This window comes from Gigantopelta aegis, chromosome 9, assembly GCF_016097555.1.
Source record: "Gigantopelta aegis isolate Gae_Host chromosome 9, Gae_host_genome, whole genome shotgun sequence".
NCBI lineage: Eukaryota > Metazoa > Mollusca > Gastropoda > Neomphalida > Peltospiridae > Gigantopelta > Gigantopelta aegis.
In genome coordinates, this window is record NC_054707.1 from 25,508,619 (window position 1) to 25,520,712 (window position 12,094).

Below are 12,094 nucleotides of genomic sequence, written 5' to 3' on the forward strand. Positions count from 1 at the left end.
TAAAATGCTACTTGATACGTAGTGGTACTCAAGACTGGTAGGTACTGGGTTCGTATCACCGATCTCTCTATCACTAACGATTAACAACCATTCACTAACCAGCTGTCCTGGACAGACAGCCCAGATAATTGAGGTGTGTTTCCAAGACAGCGTCTTGAACCTTGTTTTTCTTACACATTTGATATTTATGATAACACATACTGATAACACACATAGGTGTGGTATCGAGTTAAAGACATACGAATGACTGCTCCGGTCGCCACAGCCACACAACCCGATCAAATAGGCACGATAGAAATTGATAGCTCCAAGACTTATAATTTTAACCTGGGTGTGGGACGTATTCCGGTGGTAAAGCGCTCGTGTGGTGCGCGACGGGTCTGAGATCGATCCCCGTCGGTGGACCCATCGGGCTATTCCTCATTCCAGCTAGTGCATCACTACTAATATATCAGAATTACCAAAATGTTTGACATCCAATAGCCGATGATTAATAAATTAATGTCCTCTAGTGGCGTCGTTAAACAAAACGATATATAAATTTTAACTTTATAATTTAACCTGAAACTAATTGAGAGAGAGAGAGAGAGAGAGAGAGAGAGAGAGAGAGAGAGAGAGAGAGAGAGAGAGAGAGAGAGAGAGAGTCCACTTTGATTAGTGGCTTCTTGAGCCAATTACCTCCCTTGCCTGTATTTGTGTACTAAAAACTACAAATGTGATTATATATATATATATCACACAGACCCACTCATCAGGCCCGTAGGAATTTGGGGGCTCTGGGGGGCAATAAAGATAAAATCTGGATTGTGCCCCATAAATACAGACTCTGCCCCCTCCACTCCAGATGTCGTTCTTTTGGGCCTGACTAACAAGATATACAAAATTAAAACAAAATGGCAAGTTATATAAAATTACATTTTATTTGCAATAAGTTATTGTATACAATAATATACAATACAAAGAGATAATATTTAGTCATGTAGCATATGGATTCTTAAAATAATAGTAATTATCGATTTAGAATGATTCACACACACACACACACACACACACACACACACAACACTGCACGTGCAACATATACTCACATACACTAACACACACAAAAAACACTGCACATGTAACACACATTCACATACACTAACACACACACACACACACACACACGCACACACATACAAATAGAAAGAGACATACGGACGCATACTAGTATTTGCAAATGAATAAAAATACAAAACAAGTATCATTATTATAAACGTTGAGGTGTAATACTGTTACAGAATGGGCATTAAATAGTGGTCTCTCTAACCAGTGAATAATTTCAATACATCAACCACGATTGAGAAAGCTTAGAGAGACATGGTATATACTGTGATATATTTTAAGAAATGTTACCAAAAATAAAAACAGCAAAAACGGTCTGTGATAAAAGTTCATAAAATAATTCTACTATAAATTCAATCACGTCAACACGATACAAAAGCAGTATATACAAATCTACAATAACAATGCATCTATATCAATTCGTGTTATAGTGATAAACCATGTCAGTATTTTGATATACATTTTAATGCTAATTACGTACAAGTTAAAATCCCACATGATTTTGGCAATGTTAATATCTATAGACAAACATGCACATACAAGAAATTTTATTCGCATTTACATATGCATTGTTTTCAGATATCTTATGCAAATAATACTTGTGACAATATCATGTGATTAAACTGAATTTTTTCCTACATGATTACGTATAATTAAAATGTGCTTAGGACTCTAACTTGTTAAGCTTTTTTATATACAAACAAGGTTTATCTACGTTATTATAGTAATTTGCATATGTATTAGAAGAGCCGTTTATCATTCAGGTAGCAGGGAAGTAAATCATAATACACTACCCACCATATTAACATAAATGCAAAACAGTGGAGAACATTAATTTTTCTGGGTTAATCACATAATAACCAGTCCATAGTTTGTGCTTTAAAGGTATCTGAACTAGGTGTTATTTTATTCTAAATCTGGAGAAAAGCTTTCACGTTTGAAGACACCCCCTAATTTGCCTTCCGTCAATCAGTCAACCATTTGACTCGTGCTTACATCCACTGAAGATTCAAGTACGACTGTCTTGGGCACTTTCTACGAGATTCCCCGGTGGATGTGTCCAAGCCAGGAGTAATTTGCCTTTTCACGGCTGCTAGGAAGTCACTACACACCAGCTTGTATTCATACTCGGTACACAGAAAGAGGTGATGAAAAATAATATACCATTTAACAAACGTGTGAGCAACATACACAGGTGCCATCCTGCCAAATATAAAATGTATTACTTACTTGCCAACTACTAAAATACTATTTTGAAACATTTCCTGTGCTTACAATGTACTACACAACGTTGATAGGTCAATTTACTTCCCTGCTACCTTAGCGCTTGCTACACATTAACCGAATGGCCATTTCCGAAACCATAGGACTAGTTTGCAAACGTTTTACGAAGAAACGCTTTACTGAACACTCGTATGTGTCACTGAAAACTATTGGTTTAATCTAAAGTTGTCGTTGATTGGATATCACATCTGGATTAACGATATTCTGCTGCTATTCGTCGTTGAGTGGCATGCGCTCCTCCATCATGGGGTTTTGAAATGTGGTCGTTGGTCCTTTGTATATTGGATTGATCTCCTACAATCATACAATATGCACAATGAGCAGTGTTTATATATATATATATATATATATATATATATATATATATATATATATATATATATATATATATATACACATACATACATACACACACACACACACACACACACACACACATATATATATATATATATATATATATATATATATATATATATATATATATATATATATATCATATAATAGATAGCTTATTCAATGTAATAAAAATATGTGATATTTTTCAGATCAATACTTTAAGTATTTGATAACTATACAATTTAGGTGCAAATTACATGTAAATTAATACGGTCGCGGCACAAAATTGATTGACACGTTAAAAAAAACGTACTAGGCGACACTCCAGAATTGACTTGTGCATCAATAGTCGTCAAAACAAAAGCAACTTTACATTGAAAGCTGTCTAGCGTTCTGAAAACAATAAAAACTGTCATGCACTAGATAGAGGATAATAAACAAGTTATAAGAATATATACTGACACACAATGAAAACGCAAAAACAACTTTTCATTGCAAATAACGACAAACTATTAATGAATTGATGGATAATGTAATATGACATGAATGACTGATATTCATGAGATACATTCACATGGAAACATGGCCAGTAATTGAGTTGCATTCGTAATCGAAAAGATATCAAGGTCAGTATCTGATGTGTCCACCATTGGCCCATGAGCATGCGTGAAGACGACGGGGAAAGGATTGCCACAAACATCTCAAATAAGCCACAGGAATGTTCCTCCACTCCTCCTGCAACGCCTGTGCAAGCTCAGCGACGATACGCGGTGGTGGCTGGCGGTGACGTACACGACGTCCTAACTCATCCCACATGTGTTCAATTGTGTTCACATCCGGTGAAACGGCGGGCCAGTTCATAACGGTGATACAGGCTTGTTGCAGGAATGCCTGGGTAATTTTTGTAGTATGTGGACGGGCATTGTCTTGTTGAAACAGAAGGGGACCTCCTGGTCTTCGGTGACGGCGCAAAAGTGGCTGGAGAACTGGTCTTAGAATAACGTCAACATAACGCTAGGCTGTAAGGGCATCGTGGACAATGATGAGATCACTCCTGAAATCACAGTTGATTGCCCCCCATACCATCAGACAACCGCCGCCAAACCGATCACGTTCCCTCACACATCCGGCAGCGTACCGTTCATGGAGTCTCCTGTACACACCTGCTCTTCCATCGGCAAAGGAGACAGAGAAACGGAACTCAACTGAGAAAACAATGCTCCGGTAAAAGGCTGGTGGATGATTACCATTGTGGAGAGCAAACTGTAGTCTCGCAGCACGATGTCGCGGTGTCATGTTTACCGTTGTACGGACGTCTGTATCTAAGTCCCCCGTCATCGGATGGATAGGCCTTCCATGACGTCCTATCGTGTTGCGTGCTGTCATCGTCGCAGTTCTGAAGCGGTCACGGAGTTGGTGTCATCGAATCTGCCGATCTAGGCGTGGGGTCGTAACGGGACGTTGACCAGGTCGAGGTCGATCACGGACACTCCCGGTCTGTTGATGACGTACAACAAGTCGTCCAATAGTTGATGGATGGACTCTGAAGGTCCCAGCAACTTGGCTTTGCGAAGTCCCCCCTTGAACCATGCCCAGCGCTCGCTCCCTTTGTTCTTCTCTGAGTCATGGCATTCTTAATGTGACGAGGAATATGACACCGTTACGTGACTTTTATGTGTCCACATACTGGTATTTCACGTGCATTGCATGCAGCATGATTGATCATGTAGTGAACGCATTTCACACCATTTTGTGTGTTTCTGCTATTGTATGTGTAACAGAACAAAACCAGGATTAAAACTCAAACAAAAGTACCAATCAATGGCTTCCTCTCATAAATTGTTATTTTAAGTCCAATAAATATATTTTTCATTAATCACAACAAAATATTGAAAAATATCTGTTTTGCGTTTTCATTGTGTGTCAGTATATAAAATATCACAGAATATATAAATAACTGTTAGTGCCACGATAAAGATACAAAACTGGCATATTTATATTTATTTAGACAACTGATTTTTGTTAGTGTATTATTTCTGTGCGTGTGGTTGTTTGCTTTTCAACAACATGGTGTTGAATACATGTATACAGTTAAAGTTTGTTTTGTTTAACGACACCACTAGAGCATATTGATTTATTAATCATCGGCTATTGGATGTCACACATTTGGTAATTTTGACATATAGTCTTAGAGAGAATACCCGCAACATTTTATGTTCCATTAGCAGGAAGGGATCTTTTATATGCATCATCTCATAGACAGGATAACACATACCACGACCTTTGATATACCAGAAATAGCCCAATGGGTCCACCTACGGGAATCGACCCTAGACCGAGCGCGCATCAAGCGAGCGCTTTACCACTGGGCTACGTCCCGCCCAAATATATGTATACCTACCTTGGCCCACTTTTCGTTTTTACTTTCTTGGATAAAGCGCGCATACTCTATTCCATCGAGCATCGAGGTGAGCAGTTTCCAGATAATCAGCAGCAGTAGGCCGACGGCGACGATACCCCCAATGACTCCAGCAATGATGGGAAGCAGATCCACCTCGCGCGGACATTCTGTACACAGTGAAAACAACGGGGTCTTGTTAAAACACGCAAAAATAAGGTTTTGGAAGTATAGCAAATTGATATATTTTAATCGTATATAAAGCAGAGAGAGAGAGAGAGAGAGAGAGAGAGAGAGAGAGAGAGAGAGAGAGAGAGAGAGAGAGAGAGAGAGAGAGAGAGAGAGAGAGAGAGAGAGAGAGAGAGAGAGAGAGAGAGAGAGAGAGAGAGAGAGAGAGAGAGAGAGAGAGAGAGAGAGAGAGAGAGAGAGAGAGGGAGGGAGGGCTCGTAATCATCAAAGAAACCTAGCTACATATTTGCCATTACCTACAAGGGATTTTATATATGCACTTTCCCACAGACAGGAAAGCATATACCACGGCCTTTAACCAGTTGTGGTGCAATGGTTGGAACGAGAAAAAAGCCATTCAGTTTAATGGATCCACTGAGGTAGGGAGCACTCAACCGACTGAGCTAATTCCCTCCCCACTGAGATAGAGAGATCGGTGGAACAGAGAAAGCGTGGAATGTAGAGTTTGTTTTTGTTTTGTTTATCGACACCACTAGAGCACATTGTTTTATTAATCATAGACTACTGGATGTCAAACATTTGAAATTTTGACGTATAGATAGGAAACCCGCTACATTTTTAAGTTAATAGCAAGGGATCTTTTATCTGCACCATACCACAGATAGGATACCACATACCACGGTCTTTGATATACCAGTCGTGGTGTACTGGCTGGAAGAATGGAGAGAGACCGACAGAGACGGAGACAGAGATTCAGAGAGAAATTAAGGGGATCGTTGCCTGCATGAATGGGTATACCTTTTCGTCCCACGATATACATTGTTGTGTTGCCAGAGCCATGATGCACTAACCAAAACTGCACTATACATTTGTTAACGTCCTTCCCTTCGCAGATATTTTCTGTCACATCACCTGTAGCACAGATAAAAGAAAGAAACTGCACTATACATCTGTTAACGATTTTTCCTTCACAAACATTTTCTGTCACATCACCTGTAGCACGCATAAAAGAAGAAACACAATGGATATTAATTTAACAAGCATTCCGTGTGTACGGACAATTCTAAGAATACACGTTCCCTACCGTAAATTGCTATGAAAGTCAAACTTGATCTGTAACAGTACATATCTGAAAAACTACTTTTTGTATATCTTAAGTTCAATGACTATAACTCTGTCTAAATAGGTATGAAAGTCAGTTGGTGTATAAAATTCATTTCATTTTAATTATTTCGTGCTTATATCCAATTAAGGTTCAAACACGCTGTCCTGGGCACACAGACCTCAGCTATTTGGGTTGTCTGTCCAGGACAGTGGGTTAGTTGTTAGTTGTTAGTGGTTAGTGAAAGAGAAGTGGGTGTTGTTAAAACTCGCTCTGGGTGGGAGCCGGTACCGGGCTGCGAACCCTGTATCTACCAGCCTTAAGTCCGATGTGTATAACAGTACATGTTAAAGCTATAAATAAAATCCCAGAACAATTCTAGAGGTATTGCAAAAAGATAGAACAAAACAAACGTCCGGAAAACTATATGTGGAATAGATGAACAGATAGACAGAGAGACCGGTGTAACAGCCCAAAATATACCCCAGTCAAACTACCCGGGGTTAAAGTGGGCTAGCCTGTTTTATACCCCTAACCCTAACCCTCATTTTTTTTTTACTAACCTGTATACAAAATAAATAAGTAAATAATAATAATAAACGCTTTAAAAGAAAAGCAACTATTGCTTTCATAAAAGAGAGGTATATTCTGGACTAGCCTGTTTTATACCCCGGGGTATATTCTGGGCTAGTCCAGTTTATACCCTGGGTATAGTTTGGCGGGGGTATATTTGGGGGATATTACACCGGTATGGACTAATCATACCCAAGCACATTTTGTAGCATATCTATAACGTATCTATGTAACACTGGCTACTCGTATGAATTAGCCGCAATGGGTCTTTGTACAAACAATAATCTTTGATATCCCTTTCATTGAGCACTGTTTGAAATCCAGTTGTAGCTACAAAATAATATGCACTATTACATAAGAATCGGCAAGCAGCACATATTTTAGCATTTTGAATTAAATACTATGAAGAAAGAAGACAAAGAAGTTTAACGACGCTTAATACATTTTATACTAAGATATTTAGGTGGCTTACACTTGGTGGAGAAAAAGAAAGAAAGTAGAAACAAGCTATTGCCACTTATCATGCAACCATGCTTCCTGTGACCTGATAACCCCTACGTGATAATTCCAAGTGTTATTATGTCACTGCCTGATATGTCCTCCGTTGCTAGCATCATAACCTTATCTACTAGGAAATGAATTGTGCGCATGACGGATGTTTGCTCAATTGTTAGGTAGGTTCTCTCCTCATTTTTCAAACATTCATTTACAGCAACAATTGTTGAACTGCATAAATAGAGCATATACACTTCCCGTAACATGAAACTACCTCTTTTTTCCATTCTCCATTATTCGCTCTCATTCGGAACTAGCCAGTGTTTTGAATTAAACATTTTTAAAGAAAAAAGCAAGTAGCTTTACATTGGAACAGCGTCATGGTCACTAACAACCAGTGATGTAGATCTTCTTCGGGGCACACATAAACTTGTGTTTATTTTCACCAAAAAAGGTACAACAATTGTAATGTTGAAATATAATCAAAGTATTTTATTTAAACACATAACATTTTGGCTGGCTATGCCATTCCCAAGATGCTTTCGGGCAACTGCTATTATCCGACTTCAGTAGCAGTTTCTACATGATAATACTAATGGTTTCTACACTGCTTTTGACTGAAACATATTACAAAAATATATCTTCAAAGCGGTTACATGATAACACAAAATATATCAGGTTACGTCTTCATATCGTGGTTATTTGGCTCGGTTAGATAACGGTGTAACAGGCTCGCTGAACCTCATGTGTTACACTGTCATATAAATATCGCTAAATAACTACAATAGCAAAATGTAGTAGGCTGATATTCTATGTGTAGCCTACTTTTATTGAAGAAGAAGCAAGAGATCTTTTATATGCAGTTTCGTCAAGGGCGGGCTAGTATATATCACGATTCTGGTGTTGGGGCACTGGCGGGGGTGGGTAAGACCTGCGACTCATGGAACTCCAGAACAGAGCTCTACTATGGAATGAAGGAATGAATGAATGTTTAACGACACCCCAGTACGAACAATACATCGGCTACTGGGTGTCAAACTATGGTAATGAAAACAAATAAAGTGATGATCAACATCAATATAAAAATTCAAGATTTAAACAAAAACACAGTGGAAAGAACCGTGCAAAAACGCAAACATCACAGATAGATACTGACTTTTACTCAAAATTTATTTGTGCTGTATTGGCCATTCTCAAAGAGAATGTTACACCTCTGCACCACGGTGAGGTTACAGCACGGAGTTACATTCAAAATCTCAGTAGGACGAACAACAACTTGCGGCCATAATCGAAACAGCGTGAAATAGTCTGAACTAATACAGCATGCACTTTGTCCTTTTAAAATATGTTGGGATTCATGAACTGAACCTTAAATTCATGTAATGAAATAAAATGTTGTTGGCAACAGTTTACAGTTATGGTGTTAAACTTACCTTGAAGTTCGTCTGCAATGACGATGCTATTAACAGTGTCACTACACTGGTCGGCACACTCGGCTATTCTGTAGATTTCGTCCTCCGCCATTACACACTCGGCACATGGACGCATGGATGAACAGACACTTGGACAAGTCTGTCAAATATACGTTTTTATAGTTTGTCAGTATTTAAGTTGGCCAATTTAGTAATTTGAATGAACAACTTAATTTTGTTAACTGAATAACACTCCAAATATTTTAAAACTAATTGTTAATTGTTAATAAATAAACATATCATCTGTGCTATTCTAGTAGAAGATTTAAAAAACAAAACTGTTTATTAAATGTGTGTTTTTATGTTGCCCTTGTTATTCGTCGACAGGCAGTTGTATTGGACATCGCCGCCGTAGTAGTTCACAGTAATGCGTGAACAGAATGTCGATGTGACCTAGTTGTGGAATGCGACACACCGCCATCCTTACATTTGTACTTACATATAAGGTTTGATGGTCCTATATGAACTGATAAGAAATATATGACTCAGAAATGAAGAGATAACGGACGGATAACCATACCATAATACGACTCGCCAAAGACGGGCATATAAAATTAGGAATTTTTTTTCCAATAGATTCATGAATTGTTCAAAATATATTCTTTCTTTTTATTTTATATAAGAATGTAGGATTGTTTTATTTGTTTAACAATGCACTAAACACAAATATTTTATTTAAGAGTCAAAACCTGACCAACATTTGTACAATATCGTGAATGACTATTAGTCAAGAAAGTCTCAATACGCTAGCCTTTTTCAGTAATAATAGTCTATTTAGGCAAGCCCGATCTTTATACTGAAATTATAATAATAAATAGTAGTTTCCTTACTGGGCATGTCTGGCAGTTACCGACGTATCCTCCTTCACAAAGACACTTTCCGCACGTGCATGTTCCTCTACCACTGCACACTTTCTGCAACCAAAAAAATAAATAAATAAAAACAAACACCGTTAGTTGTACAGGACAAAGTTCAAGATTTATTCAAAATCAAAATATGATAAATTCAACGTAAATATGTTAACTTGACAGAGCCACAAAAGACACACTAACAAACTCATAAAAGATCTAGGGATAACAGTTCTGGGCCTTGTTTTACGAAGTGCCAAGATCACTTATGTGCATAACTAACGTATGCACTAAAACAGATCTTAACGCTAAGATCGCTTCGTAAAACGGGTCCCTAGGAGTTAACTTCACCTTCCTAGACCCTTAATACAGTCTCTGCACACAAGAAATGTATTAATTAATTATTATACACTATTGATTTTCTTGAATTATGTCTTACAATCGGGTTTTTTTTTTTTAAATATAGGCCAAACGTCAATAACAAATCCACGTACACGTTTAGCTCAATCTTACCTCGTTCTCGCCGATGCATGTTTCATTGGTCAGGGAACAGCTACAGTCGTCACCGGTGTAGTCGTCTGAGCATGCGCACTCACCACATACACACTGTCCTCGTGTTGGTCCTATCAAAACATTTATAAATTGTTCAAACAAACGAAACACGGCATATGGTGTCACTTTTCAAACAGGTTTAGTGTATAGAACAATTCGTGGATCTACTGAATAAAACCATCAAAATCTGGAACTTAGAGGGACAGTCCTGAGTTTGCTGCAATTTTTAAGTTGTTATCGACTAACAGAGATTTTTTAACGACTGTAATTACATACCAAATATATTTTTCTGCATAAAAATATATTAAACGTGTTTCTGATCCTTCTAGTATTTATACTAGGTTAAATTCCATTTATTTTTTTCGTACGTACGACATTATTTGAAGACAAAATCCAATTTGGGCTTCTTACAAATATTAAAACGATCAGAAACACATTGAATAAACAGACACTTATATTCTAAATAAAAAAAAAATATTTAATGTGTATTTTTAGACGTTAACAGATTTTATTAGTCGGAAACATCTTACAATGCAAGAAACTCAGGACACTTCCTTTAATATGTTCCGGCGAGTTTGGGTTTGTTTTGTTGTAGTTGTTGTTGTTTTTGTTTTTTGGTGTTTGTTTTTGTTTTTGTTTTTTGGGGGTTGGGGGGGGGGGGGGGGGGGGGGGGGGGGGGGGGGGGGGGGGGTGATTATTATTTGTGGCTGGGTGGCTATTTTTCTCGTTTTATTTATTTTGTTATTTATTATTATTATTTTAGTCTGGAGGCGTGTTTTGGGGATTATCTCAAATCAACATACTCAAAATGTTTGTGCCCCACCCGCCTCCAATGTTGGTGTCCCGCTCCCAATATCTTAGTTCTACATTTCATGTATTTATCCAGGGTCCCATTTCCGATGGGACAGGACAAAATAACGCGAGAAAATCATACTTGGACTATATGATTTGAGGCCACTAACTGATGCAATGCCACTGTTAAACTAATGTATTAGAACCTGGCATAATTAAATATGTATATAGTGGGAAATTTTAGTATAGAAATTGAGAATTTTCAATGCCATGTTCTTTTGGCAGGGGGCCTATGTTCGGATCCACGGAATACCTGGATAAATCCCTTCATTTCCATTTTCTCGTTTGATTATTAGCTATCGGTCAGGCCAGCTTTATTAGCGGTAAAGTACGAGGTTTGCATGTGGTGCTGGGAAATACAGAGCTACGTCACCCGAAAGGAAAGGAATGTTTGTTTAACAACACCTCAGCACATTTTAAACTGCGGCTGTTTGGTGTCTAACACATGGTTATTTCCACACTTCGTCGAGAGACAAACACAGGAAACCCGATGCAGCCACACTAATAGCTACTCGTACCGACACTTCACAGTACATACCACAGCTTTTGACGTATCCATCGTGGAGCTCTCGTTGCAACAGAAAAAAAACTGACTCCATCGGGGAGGGGGAGGGGGGGGGCGTAACCCAGTGGTAATATGCTCAACTGATGTGCGTTCGGTTTGGGATCGATCCCCGTTGGTGGATGAGCTATTTCTTGTTCCAGCCAGTGCACCACGACTGGTATATCAAAGGCGGTGGTATGTGCTATCCTGTCTGTGAGATGATGAATATAAAATATCCTTTCCTACTAATGGAAACAAGTAGCGGGTTTCCTCACTAAGACTATATTTCAGAATTACCAAACGTTTAACATCCAATAGCCGATGTGCTTTGGTGGTGTCGTT

At 38.3% G+C, this 12,094-nt stretch overlaps 1 protein-coding gene across 1 annotated transcript in view; it reads right to left on the minus strand.

Moving 5' to 3' along the window:
- Window positions 1-901: 901 nt before the first annotated feature.
- LOC121381192 (integrin beta-PS-like) overlaps window positions 902-12,094 on the minus strand; it is a 69,261-nt gene continuing 58,068 nt past the window's right edge. The window contains exons 18-23 of the mRNA XM_041510381.1: window positions 10,318-10,427; window positions 9,787-9,870; window positions 8,918-9,056; window positions 6,113-6,226; window positions 5,129-5,295; window positions 902-2,682 (exon numbers count right to left, since the gene is read on the minus strand). Coding sequence (XP_041366315.1) covers window positions 2,599-2,682; window positions 5,129-5,295; window positions 6,113-6,226; window positions 8,918-9,056; window positions 9,787-9,870; window positions 10,318-10,427 — 698 coding nt within the window. The 3' untranslated portion in view covers window positions 902-2,598. The remainder of the gene's footprint in view (window positions 2,683-5,128; window positions 5,296-6,112; window positions 6,227-8,917; window positions 9,057-9,786; window positions 9,871-10,317; window positions 10,428-12,094) is intronic.